This window comes from Crinia signifera, chromosome 6, assembly GCF_055691185.1.
Source record: "Crinia signifera chromosome 6, ASM5569118v1, whole genome shotgun sequence".
Lineage (NCBI taxonomy): Eukaryota > Metazoa > Chordata > Amphibia > Anura > Myobatrachidae > Crinia > Crinia signifera.
The window spans coordinates 291,579,600-291,603,752 of NC_139222.1; the positions used below are offsets into that span (position 1 = coordinate 291,579,600).

The window sequence follows — 24,153 nt, forward strand, 5'->3', positions numbered from 1 at the left end:
TGTCCCTATTTTTAACCCCTTCTGGGGGAGAAAACACTGGAAGTTCAATGTCTTGGTTTAAATGAAAAGATGACACTACCTTAGGTAGGAATTTTGTCACTGTTCGCATCACAGCCCTGTCATCATGAAAAATCTAAAACGGTGACTTGCAAGACAAGGCACCCAACTCAGACACTCGTCTGGCTAAGGAAATAGCCAACAAAAAAGTAAGCTTCCACGTCACATACTTTAGCTCCGCAGATCTTAGCGGCTCAAAAGGAGGATTCTGTAACATGGACAAGACCAAAGATAAATCCCAAGGCGCCACCGGCTGCCTATAAGGTGGTTTAAGCCTAGCAACCCCTTGTAAAAAGGTTTGAACCTCAGGTAGCAAAGCTACTCTCTTTTGAAAGAATATAGATAAGGCCGAAAGCTGCACTTTTAAGGATTGCAGACTGATGAAAAACCATCCTGCAAAAAATTTAAAAGCCTTGATAATTTGAATCTGGATGTGTGAAGCTTCTGTCGCTCACACCATCTAATGTATATCTTCCAGACCCGATGGTAATTAGCCGCAGACACCGGCTTACGGGCCCTCAGCATGGTCTGGATAACCTCATCAGAAAACCCCTTTTTCTTCAATAAGGAGGTTTCAAAAGCCACTCCGTCAAATTGAGACGACCTGGGTCCTTGTGAAGAAACGGCCCTTGGCCTAACAGGTCCTGACGATGAGGAAGCCTCCAGGACTCCTTCGACAACCTCAGTACATCGGAGTACCATGACCTCCTGAGCCAGTGTGGTGCAATTAGAATTGCCCGTACTCCCTGATTCTTTATTTTCTTCAATACTCTCGGCAACATGGGAAATGGAGGGAAAATGTACACCATCTGAAAATCCCACGGGACTGTTATGGCGTCTACTGCCCACGCTGCAGGATCCCTCACACGCGAGCAGAAGCTCGGTACCTGACGGTTCTTTCTCGTCGCCATTAGGTCTATGTCTGGCAGACCCCATCGATTCACAATCTCCTGAAAAACCTCTTGATGGAGAGTCCATTCCCCTTCCAGAAGTGACTCCCTGCTGAAAGTCTGCTTCCACATTCCTGATTCCTGGAATAAAAATCGCTGACAATGCTGGAACGTTTGTCTCTGCCCAACTGAAGATTTTGGAAACTTCCGCCATCGCCATCTTGCTGCGTGTCCCGCCTTGATGGTTCAAATAAGCCACTGTGGTAGCATTGTCCGATTGTATCTTCAGCGGGGATCTCCTCAGAAAATCCTCCGCCTGAATTAATACGTTCAAAACTGCCCGAAGCTCCAGAATGTTTATTGGCAGTTTGGACTTTTCCTTTGACCAAAGGCCCTGAAGCCTCAGGTGAAGGACTACCGCCCCCCAGCCCCTCAAACTGGCGTCGGTCGTTATGACCAGCCAATCCCAGGGCCTGAGAGATCTCCCCAGCTGCAAATTTTCCACATCCGTCCACCATAGGAGGGACTCCCTGGACTCCAGTGACAGGGATAAAACTTCCTGTTTCATCGTCTTGGCATTTCCAGACCAACAGGATAGGATGTTCCATTGGAAACTCCTCGAATGGAATCTGGCGAACTGGAGAGTTTCGAAGGTTGCCACCATCTTTCCTAGCAACCTTACTCCTTGCCACACCGATGGAGCCGGTGCTTGTAGGATCTCTAACACCATCTGCCGAATCTCCACAGCCTTGGATTCTGGGAGAAAGACCCTGTGAAGGTGTGTGTCTATGATTACCCCCAAAAACTTCAAAGTCTGGTGTCACATGGGACTTGGGCAAATTCAAGATCCAGCCCTGACTTTTCAAAAACTGTGTTGTCACCTCCAGGTGAACCTGTCACATCTCTGCGGACTCTGCTTTGAAAAGCAGATCGTCCAGGTAAGGGATAATAATTATTCCCTGCAGTCTGAGAGCTGCAGCCATGGTGGACATCACTTTGGTGAACACTCTCGGAGCCGTGGCAAGACCAAACGGGAGTGCTTGGAACTGCCAATGGCCCTTATTCTGATTCGTGCGGTACGGCCCGCGTGCGGCCGTACCGCCGATGTTTTCCGTCTGCACATGCGCAGAGGTCAATCTGCGCATGTGCAGGCGAATTCGCCGCACATAACGTTACTACGCCGCAAAGGGGGCGTATAGGGGAGTGAGGGGCTTCATGCCCTCATTTCCCTATGTATACGCCCCGCGTTTCATGGGCGTTCCCATGCAAACGCGGGGCGTACGCATGCTAATGAGGGCATGACGCAACTCATGGGGGCGGAAAGCTGACGTCGCCGGATGTCAGCTTTCAGCCCCCATACAAGCTACCACACGGACTATTGTCCGTGTGGTCTCAGCTTGCGGGAGCTGCCGGGGCGTGCGGACCTGCCTTCGATGGTCGACGACCATCGAATGCAGGGGGCAGCTCCCAACATGGTGGAGGCGTACGCCCCGCCATTTTCATGCGGATCGGCAGCCGTCCGTGTACGGACGGCCGTGCCGATCCGTCTTGTAGGCGGGGATTCGTCTGGTGCGGTCGGAGCCGCATATGCGGCTCGACCGCACCAACCAGAATAAGGGCCTATGTCTTTCCCCGATTGCAAACCGGAGTAAAGACTGGAAATCTTTGTGGATCGGGACATGGAGATAAGCATCCTGAATGTCCACTGTCGCCAAGAACTCCCCTGGCTCTATGCTCAACAGCACCGACCTCAGGGATTCCATGCGGAAGTGATCCACCCAAAGATGAACATTCAAAGATTTTAAATTTAGAATGGGCCTGAATGACCCGTCTGGTTTGGGAACGAAGAAAAGGATCGAATAAAAACCTTTTCTTCTCTCCTCTCGAGGAACCGGTATAACTACCCCCTTCTTCTCGAGAGATAAGGCAGCTCCCAGAAGAGAAGATCTGAGAGACGCGGTCCTTGGTAAAGGAGTGGGAAGAAATCTGCGAGGGGGAGGACCCCTGAGATTTATCTGATATCCTTCTGAAACAATGGAAAATACCCACGGATCTTCTGTGGTTACCTTCCAACTGTCCTGAAATTGCAGGAGGCGACCTCCTACTCTGATCCCAGAACAGGGAGTCCCCGCCCCGTCATGCAGAGGGCTTGTCTTCCCCTTTGGCTGCATGTTTCTTTGTAAAGGCGCCAAACTTTGACTTGGTCGCTCTACCTCTGCCGGCTTGGAATCTTCCACGCCCTGACTGACCTCTGCCAGCCGCTCCCCCTCGAAAGGACGGTTTAAAGACTCCGAATTTAGAGCCAGGGGATTTAGAGGTGGCGGGAAGAAAAGTACTCTTACCCCCAGTAGCCTGCTTGATGATCTCATCCAATTCTGACCCAAATAAAAGCTCACCTTTAAAAGGAATAGTTTCCAGTGACTTTTTAGATTTACTATCCGCCTCCCAGGCCTTTAAGCAGAGAGCTCTCCTGGCAGTAACAGAAGTGACGGATACTTTGGACGCCATCTTGGCACCCTCCTCGCTAGCTTCATATATATATTCCGCAGCACACCTCAACTTTTCTGCCACAGAAAAAGCTTCCACATCATGTTGGAGATGACTCCCCAAGGTCTCCGCCCACTTGATCATGGCTTTTGCCACCCAGGCCGAAGCAATAATGGGGCGCATAGTGAAACCAACACCTTCAAAAACTGCCTTCAGACAGCCTTCAAACTTTTTATCAACCTGATCTTTGAAGGCCGCGCCACCCTGCACTGGCAGCGCTGTGGCCTTGGATAATCTGGCCACAGAGGAATCCACCAGAGGAACTCTCTCCCATACCTTAACATGATCCTCAGGCATGGGGTACATGTTTGCATATTTCTTTGACATTAACAGTCTCTTTTCTGGAGACTTGCCAGCCTCCTCTAATAAAGCAACCATGCCTTTATCCGAGGGAAAGGACACTGGATCCTTACGGCTCCTCTTAAACACACACTGCGCAGCAGCCTTTTCCTCAGCAGGCAAATCCAGAGCCTGCTTTACAGCCAAAATCAAATCCTCAATACCAGAGGCTGAAGAATCTGCTTCCTCACCCTGTGACCAACACAAATCATCCTCATCTACCCCACCATCATCTGTGTCAGTAGCCAATGGAGGGGCCATGGAAGACCCTTGTCTAAACATCACATCATCTGATACCTTGGTAAATTGCTCCAAAAGAGAAGACATCTTATGCACCCCCTGTGCAGTGTCCTGCATAGCCTGCAGCAAGATAGGGTCACCCTGTGCAGGGGTAAGAGATCCCTGAGATGAGGGAATAGGTCCCGGAGATCCCACCAAAGATCCCTTTTGCCTATTTAAAGCCTCTGTTAAAGCCTTAACAGACCGTCCCAAAGCCACAGCCCACGCTGGCTCAGCTCCTTCAGGACTCTGGGTCCGTGACCCACAGGGCACAGATTCACAGGAAGGGCACAATTCCCCCTGGTCCAACTGTTCACATGATAAATTTACATTACATCTCTTGCAATGGTAAAACATCTCAATCGCTCCCTCCCCAGCAACAGAACTGCACTCGTCAGCCATGTTAATATCAGAATAAAACACTGCTAAGCGTTCAGGCAAGGTCACAGAGTAATGCACCAGTGTACTTATCTGTGTGTTCTGTTGCCAGTGATCAGCGGGGGAAGCGTTTGTCAGGAGAGACTTCTGAGCAGGATCTCTGTCTTTCAGCTCCGCAGCAAGCACAGAAATGGCGCCAGTGAATCATGGAAGAGATCAAGTCTCCCTTCCAGAACGGGTAGCTGGCGTCTTTTGGCGCCAAACCTCTCTCACAGGCGCTCCCACTATGCCTCTCCCCTCCAGTAACTCCCCCTCTAGGGACCACTTGGAGTTGTCCAGAAACGCTGGACGTCCTGTAAGAAACCTCAACTCCCCTGGGGGATTTCAATTTCTAAACTCTTAAAGATGGCGGCCACCATCGCTGAGAGACCCGTCCCCAAGATCCCCTTCTAGGCAAGGAGCTGGATGGGGTCCCCCGGAGCCCAGGATAAACCTCCATTTGAGCGGAGGCAAGCGCTGTGCAGGGTGTGCATTCCTCCGCCGAATGCATTCCTCTGCACACAGAAAACTGACAGGACGCGCTTCTGTCAGTGTTCTGCTGCGCTCTCAGCGTGTACTGACTTCAGCCAGAAGTCACATGCTGGAAAAAACCTGCTACTAAGTCTAATGTTAGAAAACAATAAAAACCTAGTCTAACTGATAAAAATCCAAAGAAAAAAAGTGTGGCTGCAACGCAGCCACTCAGCATTGCACCCACTCCTGTGGGCACCTAAAACGAAACTGAAGCATTATGGGATGCAGAGGGAGGAGCCTGCTCCCAAAGAATTGAAGCATAGGTGCCTGGCTCCTGGCGGACCCTACTACATCCCATCGTGGAGCTGTGTCACCGGACTGGACGAAAGAGAAAAGGATTTTTTTTTTTTTTGAAGAATTCCACAAAGGACCTGTTATAACAATCACCATTGCCAATCTGAATGATACACATACATTTTTTATAGAATATTGTGCCCGGAGGAAACCCACGCAAGTACGGGGAGTATATACAAACTCCGCACAGTTGGGGCCATGGTGGGTATTGAACCCATGACCTCAGCGCTGTGAGGCAGTAATGCTAACCATTACACCGTCCGTACTACCCCGTATATATAACACATGGTGGGAATAGAACCCATGACCTCAGCGCTGTGAGGCAGTAATGCTAACCATTACACCATCCGTACTGCCCCGTATATATAACACATGGTGGGGATATAACCCATGACCTCAGTGCTGTGAGGCAGTAATGTAACCATTACACCGTCCGTACTGCCCTGTATATATAACACATGGTGGGGATAGAACCCATGACCTCAGCGCTGTGAGGCAGTAATACTAACCATTACACCGTCCGTACTGCCCCGTATATATAACACATGGAAGGGATAGAACCCATGACCTCAGTGCTGTGAGGCAGTAATGTAACCATTACACCGTCCGTACTGCCCCGTATATATAACACATGGTGGGAATAGAACCCATGACCTCAGCGCTGTGAGGCAGTAATACTAACCATTACACCGTCCGTACTGCCCCGTATATATAACACATGGAAGGGATAGAACCTATGACCTCAGTGCTGTGAGGCAGTAATGTAACCATTACACCGTCCGTACTGCCCCGTATATATAACACATGGTGGGGATAGAACCCATGACCTCAGCGCTGTGAGGCAGTAATACTAACCATTACACCGTCCGTACTGCCCCGTATATATAACACATGGTGGGGATAGAACCCATGACCTCAGTGCTGTGAGGCAGTAATGCTAACCATTACACCATCCGTACTGCCCAGTATATATAGCACATGGTGGGAATAGAACCCATGACCTCAGCGCTGTGAGGCAGTAATGCTAACCATTACACCGTCCGTACTGCCCCGTTATATATATATAAAAATCTTTGGATTTTTATATATATATAACACATGGTGGAAATAGAACCCATGAACTCAGCGCTGTGAGGCAGTAATGTAACCATTACACCGTCCGTATCGCCCTGTATATATAACACATGGTGGGGATAGAACCCATGACCTCAGCGCTGTGAGGCAGTAATGCTATAACCATTACACCATCCGTACTGCCCCGTATATATAACACATGGTGGGGATATAACCCATGACCTCAGTGCTGTGAGGCAGTAATGTAACCATTACACCGTCCGTACTGCCCTGTATATATAACACATAGTGGGGATAGAACCCATGACCTCAGCGCTGTGAGGCAGTAATACTAACCATTACACCGTCCGTACTGCCCCGTATATATAACACATGGAAGGGATAGAACCCATGACCTCAGTGCTGTGAGGCAGTAATGTAACCATTACACCGTCCGTACTGCCCCGTATATATAACACATGGTGGGAATAAAACCCATGACCTCAGCGCTGTGAGGCAGTAATACTAACCATTACACCGTCCGTACTGCCCCGTATATATAACACATGGAAGGGATAGAACCCATGACCTCAGTGCTGTGAGGCAGTAATGTAACCATTACACCGTCCGTACTGCCCCGTATATATAACACATGGTGGGGATAGAACCCATGACCTCAGCGCTGTGAGGCAGTAATACTAACCATTACACCGTCCGTACTGCCCCGTATATATAACACATGGTGGGGATAGAACCCATGACCTCAGTGCTGTGAGGCAGTAATACTAACCATTACACCATCCGTACTGCCCTGTATATATAACACATGGTGGGTATAGAACCCATGATCTCAGTTGGTACGTGGGGTGGCTGGGAAGACTGGGTGGGCGGGCGGGCGGACTGCTAGCTTGATGCGTGCTGTGCCCTGCGCAGCGTGACCTCTGACCTCGTCACGCAGTACAGTGCTGCACTGCCGGGTATGGGAGAAGCCGGGCAGCATCTGAGCAAGTGCTCAGATGCTGCCCGGAATTAGACTGCGCATGCGCAGTCTAATACCAAAATCCCGGGATTGGAAACTCCAATCCCGGGATTGAAATCCCGGAGTTTTGGGGGCCAATTCCAGGGATCCCGCCGATCCCGGGATTGGTCACCCTACTCCCAATAAAGAAATTTGTACAGGAAAGGATGCTGGCGGCACTCACGGATATTTCAAAGCAGGGATGCAATAATCCCAAACAGGCAGGCTGCGTTCAACGTTTCGATTTATTATTGTCTTCAGGAACGATGGTTCCTGAAGGCGATAATATATCGAAACGTTGAACGCAGCCTGTCTGTTTGGGATTATTGCATCCCTGATTTGAAAAGTCCATGAGTGCCGCCAATCTCTTATATATTTAGCCAGATCTGTCACTCATCCCCTGTGTATATAACGTTCCCGCCCAGTGGGATACACAAACCCACCCCCCTAGGGAAAAGACCATTGTTCTATGTGTATAACGTTCCCGCCCAGTGTTATACACAAACCCGCCCCCCCTCCCGCGATTCACGGCACCCCCCGCGGACCCCCTCCCGCGATTTGCAGCCCCCCGCGATCCCCCCTCCTGCGATTTGCAGGCCACCGCGATTCACTGCACCCCACGCCCCCCCTCTCGTGATTCACCGCGCCCCCTCCCGCGATTTGCAAACCCCAGCCCCCTCCCGCGATTCACGGCACCTCCCCCTCCTGCGATTTGCGACCCCCCTCCCACGATTCGCGCCCCCCTCACGCGATTCTAGCCCCACTGTGATTCGCGCGCCCCGCAAGATTTGCGGACCCCGCCCCCTTCCGCGATTCACGGCACCCCGCGCCCCTTCCTGTGATTCGCGACCCCCCCGCGATTCACTCACCCCCTCTCGCGATTTGCAGACCCCCCCTCCCACGATTCACACCCCCCCCTCTCCTGCGATTTACGGCACCCCCCCTCCCGCGATTCATGACCCCCCCGTGCCCCCCCACTCCCTCCCTTGATTCACGGCACCCACCGCGCCCCTCCCGCGATTCATGAACCCCCACAACCCCCCTCCCGCAATTCACTGACCCCCACAACCCCCCTCCCACAATTTGCGGACCCCCCCTTCCCGCGATTCAAGCTCCCCCGCGCCCCCTCCCGCGGTTTGCGGACCCCCTCCCGCTAATCACAGATCCCCGCTCCCCCCTTTCCTGCAATTTGCAGACCCGCCTAACCCCCTTCTGGCAATTCCCACCCCAGCGGACCCCTGCAACCCCGCTCACGCATTTCACATACCCCCGTGAGAATGGGGGATCCTGTACCGCCACAAGCAGGTGCCACCCCTAGGTTGGAAATCCGGCCCTAGCTGCCGCGCTGCAGGTTCCCCCACTACCAGAGATGTCCCCACGGTCCTCTGCACCAGCGCCACAACTTTTATCAATGTCTTGCCCACATACCACTATTATACAGCCTCCTGCTCTCATGCACCCTCACTCCCTCCCAGTGGGAGGAGACGCTCACCCACTGCCGGGAGCTGCATACTGTCCCCCACCCTCCTCCAGTTCTAGGGATGCCCATCGACCATCAATGATTTCAAATCATCGATGGTTTATGGCCGATGTTGAATACTTTTGCCATCGATGTGGGAGGACCAGATGGTTTCCCTACATCAATGGCAAAGGAGAACCAATCAAGTTTCAAATTTTTTTAAGGTGCCGGGACACGGAGCATAGCATAGCCCAGCCTCCTGCTCTCATGCACCATAACTCCCACCCAGTAGGAAGAGACACTCACCCACTGGTAGAAGCTGCACAGTGTCCCCCACCCTCCTCTTTAGTCCCCCGTATGCCCACACACCCCTATTACTACCCAGCTTCCTGCTCTCCCAACTTCCACCACTGGGGAGTCACTGACACTGTGTTGCCCACATGCCCCTATCATGCCTCATAGCCCAGCCTCCTGCTCTCATGAACCCTAACTCCCACCCAGTAGGAGGAGACATTGACTCGGGGTCACCGTCCTGTACTCCTGTGCTGCCACGCTGGACCCTCACCCACTGGCAGAAGCTGCAGTGTCCCACACCCTCCTCTTTACTACCCCTCATGCCCACACACCCCTATCACTACCCAGCCTCCTGTTTTCCTGTGTCATGACCTCCGCCAGTGGGGAGCCGCTGACCCAAAAACACCCTACTATACTATTGCACACACACACACACCTCAACAACACGCACACCCCCCCCCCCACAAATGTCACTGTACCCTCCACACTATCAATGTACATCTTACTCTGTAACCGCTTTTTAATTAAACAAAACAATACACACCCCCTTCCACATCATATGCTCTCTATTTAACACATTTCACCTATAACTCAAGCTGTAATACAGGGCATCTTTCCTACAATTCTAACCATATGTCTCACAATACAAATGTTCACAAATTAAGGGGGCGCAGCCCCTTACGACGGTGTGAAGAGCGCCCGTAGGGCACTATGAATCACCAAATATATATATTTAGCTTTATTAAGCTAATCTGGATAATAGCCGCATACCTCCCAACTGTCACGATTTTGGAGGGACAGTCCCGATTTTCGGGTCCTGTCCCGCTGTCCCACCCGCGGCAGGCATTGTCCCGCTGCGGGGGGGTGACAGTTGGGAGACCCCCAATCTAGTAGAATAGACGCTGTGCGCATGCGCACAGCGTCTATTCTCGTATAAAAATGAGGTAGCGGCTTATTAGCATAAGCCGCACCCTCATTTGCATACACCCCGCCCCCTTTTCGGGCGCTCGCGCAGCTTCGCCGCGCGAGTGTCCCTATTTCATACAGACAGAAGTTGGGAGGTATGTAGCCGGGAAGATCCTGGTAACCAGCTCAACCAAGGAGGGACAACAGTAATTTGATGAGCACTATTTTCTTTAGTACACGGTACGCACAACTGAAATACAAATCACGGTGAACTCACTAATCTACTAAACCATAGAGTGCTGTTCTCATTACTTATATATATATATATATATATATATATATATATATATATATATATATATATATATTATTGCCTGATGACGATGTGAATAAACATCGAAACGTTGCAGAACCATTGCCCACGCTTCTTCATCTTCTGAGTGCCGCTCCTATTTGTTTGCTGTTATATATATATATAATCATACATGGTAACAGCCACGTACAGATGATACCGATGGGTGATGACACAGATCCTGTGTGATAATACAGGTGACAGAGGGATTATTACCCCTTCCCTGAGGACTGTACTGGAACCTGATACTGAAACCATGCGCCCCCATTACCTCTGTCTTCCCCCACCCCGTCACAGCAGTGCAGAGGGATACAGTAACTCGGAACGCACTGAGCGGGCGCCTGTTTCCGGGGGACGCCTGTGACTGCTGCACACACCTCCCGCAGCCATGCTTCTGCACGGGCTGCACAGCCTGCCTTCTCCGGTGAGTGCCGGCGGTGCGTGATGTGTGCGGGGCCGGGGCAGTGGCGGAGGGGAGAGGGGGAGCCGTGTTAGGGGACGGGCTGTATCCGGGGCTGTGAGGGGGAGATGAGGCGCTAGAGGGCGCCGGATGTGACGTAACACTTCTCCGTCCTGCCACAAGGGGGAGCCCGAGGCAGAGAGCGCTATGTACTAAGCTCGGAGAGAGATAAAGTATCGCCCAACAACCAGCTCTTGTGCAGCTGATTGGCTGTTACTTTATCTCTCTCCACTGCTTAGTACATCTGGCCCAATATCTCTCTCCACCACTTAGGGGGTAATTCAGACCCGCCACCCGAGGTGATTGTTGGGTTTCTCACTCACCAGGGCGTTCGCTCCATGATGGGCGTGCAGGGAGCGGACGCAGGGGACCGGCCAGCGTTCTGTGTCGGTGCCTGCTTGGCTGATGTCACATGACATCTCGCCCCAAATTCGCCCATCTCCAGCCAGATTACAAGTCAGTCTAGCGGTTTATTGGCGAAGCTGATGCTGAGCGAACGGTGATGATTATTCCGTGCGTCTGCTGCGAGGCATACCTCCCAACATGACCCTCTCCAGGAGGGACACATTGCTCTGTTTCTGGGCTTTTCCTTAATTAATGATTACTATCACCTGTGCTGAAGCACCTTGCTTATTAATTAACCCTTGTGAAACAGGTGCTGGCAATCATACATTAAGAGGAAGTGCAGGAGCAGAGCATTGTGTCCTCCTGGAGAGGGTCATGTTGGGAGGTATGTGCGAGGGGTTGTGCAAACAAACACATCCACCCACATACTAGGGGAGCGTATATACGCTGCCTAGCGCACAGGTCTGAATTATAGATGCTGTGCGCTATTCACCAGGTGACAGGGGGGACTCCCAACTGCCCACCCCCCACCGTGGGACAATGCCGGTGCCGGGCAGAACGCGCGAACGTCCCATAAAACCAGGATGTTCCTGCGTGGGAGGTATGTATTACCCACTCACCACATAACACCTCCCACCCAATCAGGTAACCCGGGCCCCTCACTATATTACACCCCCCACCCAATCAGCTGACCCGGCCCACTCACTATGTTACATCCCCACTCAATGAGGTAACCTGGGTATCCCAGGTGTCCTGCTGTACGGTTAGTGTGAGACATCCCGGGAGCCTTGCTGTACGGTTAGTGTAGCACATTATCCCGGGTGTCCTGCTGTACGATTAGTGTAGCACATTATCCCGGGTGTCCTGCTGTACGATTAGTGTAGCACATTATCCCGGGTGTCCTGCTGTACGGTTAGTGTAGCACATTATCCCGGGAGCCCCGCTGTACGGTTAGTGTAGCACATTATCCCGGGTGCCCTGCTGTACGGTTAGTGTAGCACATTATCCCGGGTGTCCTGCTGTACGATTAGTGTAGCACATTATCCCGGGAGTCCCGCTGTACGGTTAGTGTAGCACATTATCCCGGGTGCCCTGCTGTACGGTTAGTGTAGCACATTATCCCGGGTGTCCTGCTGTACGATTAATGTAGCACATTATCCCGGGAGTCCCGCTGTACGGTTAGTGTAGCACATTATCCTGGGTGCCCTGCTGTACGGTTAGTGTAGCACATTATCCCAGGTGCCCTGCTGTACGGTTAGTGTAGCACATTATCCCGGGCGCCCTGCTGTACAGTTAGTGTAGCACATTATCCCGGGCGCCCTGCTGTACAGTTAGTGTAGCACATTATCCCGGGTGCCCCGCTGTACGGTTAGTGTAGCACATTATCCCGGGAGCCCCGCTGTACGGTTAGTGTAGCACATTATCCTGGGAGCCCCGCTGTACAGTTAGTGTAGCACATTAGCCCGGGAGCCCCACTGTACAGTTAGTGTAGCACATTACCCGGGAGCCCCGCTGTACGGTTAGTGTAGCACATTATCCCGGGTGCCCCGCTGTACAGTTAGTGTAGCACATTATCCCGGGAGCCTTGCTGTACAGTTAGTGTAGCACATTAGCCCGGGAGCCCCGCTGTACAGTTAGTGTAGCACATTATCCTGGGTGCCCCGCTGTACAGTTAGTGTAGCACATTACCCGGGAGCCCCGCTGTACAGTTAGTGTAGCACATTATCCTGGGTGCCCCGCTGTACAGTTAGTGTAGCACATTAGCCCGGGAGCCTTGCTGTACAGTTAGTGTAGCACATTAGCCCGGGAGCCCCGCTGCACGGTTAGTGTAGCACATTTTCCTGGGTGCCCCGCTGTACAGTTAGTGTAGCACATTATCTCGGGTGCCTTGCTGTACGGTTAGTGTAGCACATTATCCCGGGTGCCCCGCTGTACGGTTAGTGTAGCACATTATCCTGGGTGCCCCGCTGTACGGTTAGTGTAGCACATTATCCCGGGCGCCCTGCTGTACGGTTAGTGTAGCACATTATCCCGGGTGCCCCGCAGTACGGTTAGTGTAGCACATTATCCCGGGTGCCCCGCTGTACAGTTAGTGTAGCACATTATCCCGGGAGCCTTGCTGTACAGTTAGTGTAGCACATTAGCCCGGGAGCCCCGCTGTACGGTTAGTGTAGCACATTATCCTGGGTGCCCCGCTGTACGGTTAGTGTAGCACATTATCTCGGGCGCCCTGCTGTACAGTTAGTGTAGCACATTATCCCAGGTGCCCCGCTGTACAGTTAGTGTAGCACATTATCCCGGGTGCCCCGCTGTACAGTTAGTGTAGCACATTATCCCGGGAGCCTTGCTGTACAGTTAGTGTAGCACATTAGCCCGGGAGCCCCGCTGTACAGTTAGTGTAGCACATTTTCCTGGGTGCCCCGCTGTACAGTTAGTGTAGCACATTATCCCGGGAGCCTTGCTGTACAGTTAGTGTAGCACATTAGCCCGGGAGCCCCGCTGTACGGTTAGTGTAGCACATTTTCCCGGGTGCCCCGCTGTACGGTTAGTGTAGCACATTATCCCAGGCGCCCCGCTGTACAGTTAGTGTAGCACATTATCCCGGGAGCCTTGCTGTACAGTTAGTGTAGCACATTATCCCGGGCGCCCTGCTGTACAGTTAGTGTAGCACATTATCCCGGGTGCCCCGCTGTACGGTTAGTGTAGCACATTATCCCGGGTGCCCCGCTGTACAGTTAGTGTAGCACATTATCCCGGGAGCCTTGCTGTACAGTTAGTGTAGCACATTAGCCCGGGAGCCCCGCTGTACAGTTAGTGTAGCACATTATCCCGGGTGCCCCGCTGTACAGTTAGTGTAGCACATTATCCCGGGAGCCTTGCTGTACAGTTAGTGTAGCACATTAGCCCGGGTGCCCCGCTGTACAGTTAGTGTAGCACATTATCCCGGGAGCCCCGCTGTACAGTTCGTGTAGCACATTATCCCGGGAGCCCCGCTGTACAGTTAGTGTAGCACATTAGCCCGGGAGCCCCGCTGTACGGTTAGTGTAGCACATTATCCCGGGTGCCCCGCTGTACAGTTAGTGTAGCACATTATCCCGGGCGCCCCGCTGTACAGTTAGTGTAGCACATTATCCCGGGCGCCCTGCTGTACAGTTAGTGTAGCACATTATCCCGGGAGCCCCGCTGTACAGTTAGTGTAGCACATTATCCCGGGAGCCCCGCTGTACGGTTAGTGTAGCACATTATCCCGGGAGCCCCGCTGTACGGTTAGTGTAGCACATTATCCCGGGAGCCCCGCTGTACGGTTAGTGTAGCACATTATCCCGGGTGCCCTGCTGTACGATTAGTGTAGCACATTATCCCGGGAGCCCCGCTGTACGGTTAGTGTAGCACATTATCCCAGGAGCCCCGCTGTACGGTTAGTGTAGCACATTATCCCGGGAGCCCCGCTGTACGGTTAGTGTAGCACATTATCCCGGGTGCCCTGCTGTACGGTTAGTGTAGCACATTATCCCGGGAGCCCCGCTGTACGGTTAGTGTAGCACATTATCCGCTGCCGTTACACATTAGTTACTGATGAATTGCTCTGCTGTCCAGTCTTTTGCAGAGCGCTGTAACATCTGGCATGACTTATTGGACCCGAGTAGGTTACTGGCATCTAAGGTAAGTGTCTGCTGAGCGCTGGTGTTTGGGGTGTGGGGAGGGGTACGGAATGACACATAGGGGGAAATTTACTTAAGGAAATTTGTAAAAAATAGGTGTATTTGTATCCAGAAATTTACTTATTTTTGACATTTACTATCCCGAAAATACGGCAATTTGTAGTCGTATTGATGTGCTGTCAATACAAATACGAATTGCCCTATTTTCGGGATAGTAAATGTCACAAATAAGTGTATTTCTGGATACAAATACACCTATTTTTTACAAATTTCCTTAAGTAAATTTCCCCCTTAATGTCACTAGATCAATGTGCACAAAAAGGCAACATCCACTCGGTTGACACAAGGAAAAGGTTGACATGATTTTTTTTTTAGGTTTGTTTTGTGTCTGTGTCGACACCTGAGCACGTGGACCCCAAATAGTGTAGCCCGGACCCTCTTCTCTCTCAGGTTACTGGCCACATGAATGGTAACATATGAAAACCTCCCAAAAATAAAAAAAAATCTAGAAAAACTCCCGTCAACCAATTACTTTCCTTTTGTCAATGTCATAGTGCATGTCGTACTTCCGGTGCCGATCCATTCGCTGTTTACCTGGCCACAGCTATCAGTGCCCTGGGGGTAGCGGGGAGGAGTCGCTGGGTCTCAGCGGTAGCGGGGAGGAGTCGCTGGGTCTCGGCGGTAGCGGGGAGAAGTCACTGCGTCTCGGCGGTAGCGGGGAGGAGTCGCTGGGTCTTGGCAGTAGCGGGGAGGAGTCGCTGCGTCTCGGCGGTAGCGGGGAGGAGTCGCTGCGTCTCGGCAGTAGCGGGGAGGAGTCGCTGGGTCTCGGCGGTAGCGGGGAGGAGTCGCTGGGTCTCGGCGGTAGTGGGGAGGAGTCGCTGCGTCTCGGCAGTTGCGGGGAGGAGTCGCTGCATCTCGGCGGTAGCGGGGAGGAGTTGCTGGGTCTCGGCAGTAGCGGGGAGGAGTCGCTGGGTCTCGGCGGTAATGGGGAGAAGTTGCTGTGTCTCCGCACCTCTGGGGTGGATGAGCACAGAAGATGGCGTGTTACAATGTTACCATGTCCTCTCTCCCAGGCCGAGATACAGAAATGCAAGGCTCTCGTGGAATCACTGAAAGACGGCAAAGAGGACGGAAAGGTACGCCCTGGGGCGAGCCAGCTTTATTCAATACTTGGATGTGGGTGGATGTGATCATTTTGACAGGCGCCCAGAATTAAAATAAATTTCAATTTATTGATATATAAACACTCAATAAAAAACAATAAAATACAGAGAAAAAAGGATTTTTTTCTGTTTTTTTGTATAAAAATAAAAATTCTTATTTCTTGAAAGAACAGAAAAAAGATGAATCCTTACCCCTAAGGGTATTTGGAGCCAGCAAGGGATGGAGTATGGCAGGGATGCAGTCCGGAAGTGCACCCTGCTGTGGCCCCAAATACCTAAGCACTTTGGTAGGTGCACCTTGAGTCCGTCAGTCCGTTAGTCACTTGTGCCGACGCGTTTCGAGCCTCTAGTGCTCTTCTTCCAAGGCAGTGCCTTGGAAGAAGAGCACTAGAGGCTCGAAACGCGTCGGCATAAGTGACTAACGGACTGACGGACTAAAGGTGCACCTACCAAAGTGCTTAGGTATTTGGGGCCACAGCAGGGTGCACTTCCGGACTGCATCCCTGCCATACTCCATCCCTTGCTGGGACTCAAGGTGCACCTACCAAAGTGCTTAGGTATTTGGGGCCACAGCAGGGTGCACTTCCGGACTGCATCCCTGCCATACTCCATCCCTTGCTGGCTCCAAATACCCTTAGGGGTAAGGATTCATCTTTTTTCTGTTCTTTCAAGAAATAAGAATTTTTATTTTTATACAAAAAACTGAAAAATTCCTTTTTTTCTCTGTATTTTATTGTTTTTTATTGAGTGTTTATATATCAATAAATTGAAATTTATTTTAATTCTGGGCGCCTGTCAAAATTATCACATCCACCCACATCCAAGTATCTACTCAAGGTCTGAGGGAGACCTTAAAAAGTGGTAATTAAGAAGGCTGCCTGAGAAGGAGCGCAGGACCTGATACTCAAATACACTCTTCCCAGCTTTATTCAATAGCCCAGCATGCAATGTGGCCGAATACGCCCCCTATGCCTGCACAGAAGATATTACACTGTGATACATGCAAACTCTGCACAGATCGGGCCTTGGCTGGATCACACCCATGACATCAGTATGTATATATTACACACAGCATACAGAACAATAGAAGTGGTACTGTGCTACTGCTCCTATATACAGAATAAGGGAACAGATAATGAGAATTACACCCAGCATACAGAACAATAGAAGTGGTACTGTGCTGCTACTCCTACATACAGAGTAAGGGAACAGATAATGAGAATTACACCCAGCATACAGAACAATAGAAGTGGTACTGTGCTGCTACTCCTAAATACAGAAAAAGGAATTAGATAATGAGAATTACACCCATCATACAGAACAATAGAAGTGGCACTGTACTGCTACTCCTACATACAGAATAAGGGAACAGATAATGAGAATTACACCATACAGAACAATAGAAGTGGTACTGTGCTGCTACTCCTACAAACAGAATAAGGGAACAGATAATGAGAATTACACCCAGCATACAGAACAATAGAAGTGGTACTGTGCTGCTACTCCTACATACAGAATAAGGGAACAGATAATGAGAATTACACTCAGCATACAGAACAATAGAAGTGGTACTGTGCTGCTACTCCTAAATACAGAAAAAGGGAATAGATAATGAGAATTACACCCATCATACAGAACAATAGAAGTGGTACTGTGCTGCTACTCCTACATACAGAATAAGGGAACAGATAATGAGAATTACACCATACAGAACAATAGAAGTGGTACTGTGCTGCTACTCCTACATACAGAAAAAGGGAACAGATAATGAGAATTACACCATACAGAACAATAGAAGTGGTACTGTGCTGCTACTCCTACATACAGAATAAGGAAACAGATAATGAGAATTACACCTAGCATACAGAACAATAGAAGTGGTACTGTGCTGCTACTCCTACATACAGAGTAAGGGAACAGATAATGAGAATTACACCCAGCATACAGAACAATAGAAGTGGTACTGTGCTGCTACTCCTAAATACAGAAAAAGGGAATAGATAATGAGAATTACACCCATCATACAGAACAATAGAAGTGGTACTGTGCTGCTACTCCTACATACAGAATAAGGGAACAGATATTGAGAATTACACCATACAGAACAATAGAAGTGGTACTGTGCTGCTACTCCTACAAACAGAATAAGGGAACAGATAATGAGAATTACACCCAGCATACAGAAAAATAGAAGTGGTACTGTGCTGCTACTCCTACATACAGAATAAGGGAACAGATAATGAGAATTACACTCAGCATACACAACAATAGAAGTGGTACTGTGCTGCTACTCCTACATTCAGAATAAGGGAACAGATAATGAGAATTACACCATACAGAACAATAGAAGTGGTACTGTGCTGCTACTCCTACATACAGAATAAGGAAACAGATAATGAGAATTACACCTAGCATACAGAACAATAGAAGTGGTACTGTGCTGCTACTCCTACATACAGAGTAAGGGAACAGATAATGAGAATTACATCATACAGAACAATAGAAGTGGTACTGTGCTGCTACTCCTACATACAGAATAAGGGGACAGATAATGAAAATTACACCATACAGAACAATAGAAGTGGTACTGTGCTGCTACTCCTACATACAGAATAAGGGAACAGATCATGAGAATTACACCCAGCATACAGAACAATAGAAGTGGTACTGTGCTGTTACTCCTACATACAGAATAAGGGAACAGATAATGAGAATTACACCCAGCATACAGAACAATAGTAGTGGTACTGTGCTGCTACTCCTACATACAGAATAAGGGAACAGATAATGAGAATTACACCCAGCATACAGAACAATAGAAGTGGTACTGTGCTGTTACTCCTACATACAGAATAAGGGAACAGATAATGAGAATTACACCCAGCATACAGAACAATAGTTGTGGTACTGTGCTGCTACTCCTACATACAGAATAAGGGAACAGATAATGAGAATTACACCATACAGAACAATAGAAGTGGTACTGTGCTGCTACTCCTACATACAGAATAAGGGAACAGATAATGAGAATTACACTCAGCATACAGAACAATAGAAGTGGTACTATGCTACTACTCCTACATACAGAATAAAGGGAACAGATAATGAGAATTACACCATACAGAACAATAGAAGTGGTACTGTGCTGCTACTCCTACATACAGAATAAGGGAACAGATAATGAGAATGACACCATACAGAACAATAGAAGTGGTACTGTGCTGCTACTCCTACATACAGAATAAGGGAACATATAATGAGAATTACACCATACAGAACAATAGAAGTGGTACTGTGCTGCTACTCCTATATACAGAATAAGGGAACAGATAATGAGAATTACACCATACAGAACAATAGAAGTGTTACTGTGCTGCTACTCCTACATACAGAATAAGGGAACAGATAATGAGAATTACACCATACTGAACAATAGAAGTGGTACTGTGCTACTACTCCTACATACAGAATAAGGGAACAGATAATGAGAATTACACCCAGCATACAGAACAATAGTAGTGGTACTGTGCTGCTACTCCTACACACAGAATAAGGGAACAGATAATGAGAATTACACCATACAGAAAAATAGAAGTGGTACTGTGCTGCTACTCCTACATACAGAATAAGGGAACAGATAATGAGAATTACACTCAGCATACAGAACAATAGAAGTGGTACTGTGCTACTACTCCTACATACAGAATAAAGGGAACAGATAATGAGAAATACACCATACAGAACAATAGAAGTGGTACTGTGCTGTTACTCCTACATACAGAATAAGGGAACAGATAATGAGAATTACACCATACAGAACAATAGAAGTGGTACTGTGCTGCTACTCCAACATACAGAATAAGGGAACAGATGATGAGAATTACACCATACAGAACAATGGAAGTGGTACTGTGCTACTACTCCTACATACAGAATAAGGGAACAGATAATGAGAATTACACCCAGCATACAGAACAATAGAAGTGGTACTGTGCTGCTACTCCTACATACAGAATAAGGGAACAGATAATGAGAATTACACCATACAGAACAATAGAAGTGGTACTGTGCTGCTACTCCTACATACAGAATAAGGAAACAGATAATGAGAATTACACCATACAGAACAATAGAAGTGGTACTGTGCTGCTACTCCTACATACAGAATAAGGGGACAGATAATGAGAATTACACCCAGTATACAGAACAATAGAAGTGGTACTGTGCTACTACTCCTACATACAGAATAAGGGAACAGATAATGAGAATTACACCCAGCATACAGAACAATAGTAGTGGTACTGTGCTGCTACTCCTACATACAGAATAAGGGAACAGATAATGAGAATTACACCATACAGAAAAATAGAAGTGGTACTGTGCTGCTACTCCTACATACAGAATAAGGGAACAGATAATGAGAATTACACTCAGCATACAGAACAATAGAAGTGGTACTGTGCTACTACTCCTACATACAGAATAAAGGGAACAGATAATGAGAATTACACCATACAGAACAATAGAAGTGGTACTGTGCTGTTACTCCTACATACAGAATAAGGGAACAGATAATGAGAATTACACCATACAGAACAATAGAAGTGGTACTGTGCTGCTACTCCAACATACAGAATAAGGGAACAGATGATGAGAATTACACCATACAGAACAATGGAAGTGGTACTGTGCTACTACTCCTACATACAGAATAAGGGAACAGATAATGAGAATTACACCCAGCATACAGAACAATAGAAGTGGTACTGTGCTGCTACTCCTACATACAGAATAAGGGAACAGATAATGAGAATTACACCATACAGAACAATAGAAGTGGTACTGTGCTGCTACTCCTATATACAGAATAAGGGGACAGATAATGAAAATTACACCATACAGAACAATAGAAGTGGTACTGTGCTGCTACTCCTACATACAGAATAAGGAAACAGATAATGAGAATTACACCATACAGAACAATAGAAGTGGTACTGTGCTGCTACTCCTACATACAGAATAAGGGCACAGATAATGAGAATTACACCCAGTATACAGAACAATAGAAGTGGTACTGTGCTGCTACTCCTATATACAGAATAAGGGGACAGATAATGAGAATTACACCCAGTATATAGTACAATAGAAGTTCCTGGAATGTGCGGTCCGGTTGCTGTTTGGGAAGTGCAGCAGTAACCCATGCTCTGTATTTGCCCCACAGGAGGAAGAGGCCCTGAAGCTGTATGAGGTGAGTATCTGGCTGTGTAAATGGTAAACACTGCTAGAAAAGTATCCTGATGTCCCTGATGGTAAGTAGACTTCTCACACAGAGACGGGAGCGGTGTCTGTATAGTGACGGTGTAACATCACACAGAGACGGAGCGGTGGCTGTATAGTGACGGTGTAACATCACACAGAGAAGGGAGCGGTGGCTGTATAGTGACGGTGTAACATCACACAGAGACGGGAGCGGTAGCTGTATAGTGAGGGTGTAACATCACACACAGACGGGAGCGGTGTCTGTATAGTGACGGTGTAACATCACACAGAGATGGGAGCGGTGGCTGTATAGTGACGGTGTAACATCACACACAGACGGGAGCGGTGTCTGTATAGTGACGGTGTAACATCACACACAGACGGGAGCGGTGTCTGTATAGTGACGGTGTAACATCACACAGAGATGGGAGCGGTGGCTGTATAGTGACGGTGTAACATCACACAGAGAAGGGAGCGGTGGCTGTATAGTGACGGTGTAACATCACACAGAGACGGGAGCGGTGGCTGTATAGTGACGGTGTAACATCACACAGAGACGGGAGTGGTGGCTGTATAGTGACGGTGTAACATCACACAGACGGGAGCGGTGTCTGTATAGTGACGGTGTAACATCACATAGAGACAGGAGCGGTGGCTGTATAGTGACGGCGTAACATCACATAGAGACAGGAGCGGTGGCTGTATAGTGACAGTGTAACATCACACAGCGACGGGAGCGGTGTCTGTATAGTGACGGTGTAACATCACACAGATGGGAGCGGTGGCTGTATAGTGACGGTGTAACATCACACAGAGACAGGAGCGGTGGCTGTATAATGAGGGTGTAACATCACACAGAGACGGGAGCGGTGTCTGTATAGTGAGGGTGTAACATCACACAGACGGGAGCGGTGGCTGTATAGTGACGGTGTAACATCACACAGAGACGGGAGCGGTGGCTGTATAGTGACGGTGTAACATCACACAGAGACGGGAGCGGTGGCTGTATAATGAGGGTGTAACATCACACAGATACGGGAGCGGTGTCTGTATAGTAACGGGGTAACATCACACAGAGACGGGAGCGGTGTCTGTATAGTGACGGTGTAACATCACACAGAGACGGGAGCGGTGTCTGTATAGTGACTTTGTAACATCACACAGACGGGAGCGGTGGCTGTATAGTGACGGTGTAACATCACACAGAGAAGGGAGCGGTGGCTGTATAGTGAGGGTGTAACATTACACAGAGAAGGGAGCGGTGGCTGTATAGTGACGGTGTAACATCACACAGAGACGGAGCGGTGGCTGTATAGTGACGGTGTAACATCACACAGAGACGGGAGCTGTAGCTGTATAGTGACGGTGTAACATCACACAGAGACGGGAGCGGTGGCTGTATAGTGACGGTGTAACATCACACAGAGACGGGAGCGGTGTCTGTATAGTGACGGTGTAACATCACACAGAGACGGGAGCGGTGTCTGTATAGTGACGGTGTAACATCACACAGACGGGAGCGGTGGCTGTATAGTGACGGTGTAACATCACACAGAGAAGGGAGCGGTGGCTGTATAGTGAGGGTGTAACATTACACAGAGAAGGGAGCGGTGGCTGTATAGTGACGGTGTAACATCACACAGAGACGGGAGCGGTGGCTGTATAGTGACGGTGTAACATCACACAGAGACGGGAGCGGTGTCTGTATAGTGACGGTGTAACATCACACAGCGACGGGAGCGGTGTCTGTATAGTGACGGTGTAACATCACACAGAGACGGGAGCGGTGTCTGTATAGTGACGGTGTAACATCATACAGAGACGGGAGCCGTGGCTGTATAGTGATGGTGTAACATTACACAGAGACGGGAGCGGTGGCTGTATAGTGACGGTGTAACATCACACAGAGAAGGGAGCTGTAGCTGTATAGTGATGGTGTAACATCATACAGAGACGGGAGCGGTGGCTGTATAGTGACTGTGTAACATCACACAGAGACGGGAGCGGTGTCTGTATAGTGACGGTGTAACATCACACAGAGACTGGAGCGGTGTCTGTATAGTGACGGTGTAACATCACACACAGACGGGAGCGGTGGCTGTATAGTGACGGTGTAACATCACACAGAGAAGGGAGCTGTAGCTGTATAGTGACGGTGTAACATCACACAGAGACGGGAGCGGTGTCTGTATAGTGACGGTGTAACATCACACAGAGAAGGGAGCAGTGGCTGTATAGTGACGGTGTAACATCACACAGAGACGGTAGCGGTGGCTGTATAGTGACGGTGTAACATCACACAGAGACGGGAGCGGTGTCTGTATAGTGACGGTGTAACATCATACAGAGACGGGAGCGGTGGCTGTATAGTGAGGGTGTAACATCACACAGATACGGGAGCGGTGTCTGTATAGTGACGGTGTAACATCACACAGAGACGGGAGCGGTGGCTGTATAGTGACGGTGTAACATCACACAGAGAAGGGAGCTGTAGCTGTATAGTGACGGTGTAACATCACACAGAGACGGGAGCGGTGTCTGTATAGTGACGGTGTAACATCACACAGAGACGGGAGCGTTGTCTGTATAGTGACGGTGTAACATCACACAGAGACGGGAGCGGTGGCTGTATAGTGACGGTGTAACATCACACAGAGAAGGGAGCGGTGTCTGTATAGTGACGGTGTAACATCATACAGAGACGGGAGCGGTGTCTGTATAGTGACGGTGTAACATCATACAGAGACGGGAGCGGTGTCTGTATAGTGACGGTGTAACATCATACAGAGACCGGAGCGGTGGCTGTATAGTGACGGTGTAACATC

At 49.4% G+C, this 24,153-nt stretch overlaps 1 protein-coding gene across 1 annotated transcript in view; it reads left to right on the forward strand.

Moving 5' to 3' along the window:
• The first annotated feature begins 10,571 nt into the window (after positions 1 to 10,571).
• The window catches only part of SFXN4 (sideroflexin 4), a 48,301-nt gene continuing 34,719 nt past the window's right edge, over positions 10,572 to 24,153 (forward strand). The window contains exons 1-4 of the mRNA XM_083149930.1: positions 10,572 to 10,863; positions 14,842 to 14,907; positions 15,980 to 16,042; positions 21,291 to 21,317. Of these exons, the coding sequence (XP_083006056.1) occupies positions 10,828 to 10,863; positions 14,842 to 14,907; positions 15,980 to 16,042; positions 21,291 to 21,317 (192 nt within the window). The 5' untranslated portion in view covers positions 10,572 to 10,827. The remainder of the gene's footprint in view (positions 10,864 to 14,841; positions 14,908 to 15,979; positions 16,043 to 21,290; positions 21,318 to 24,153) is intronic.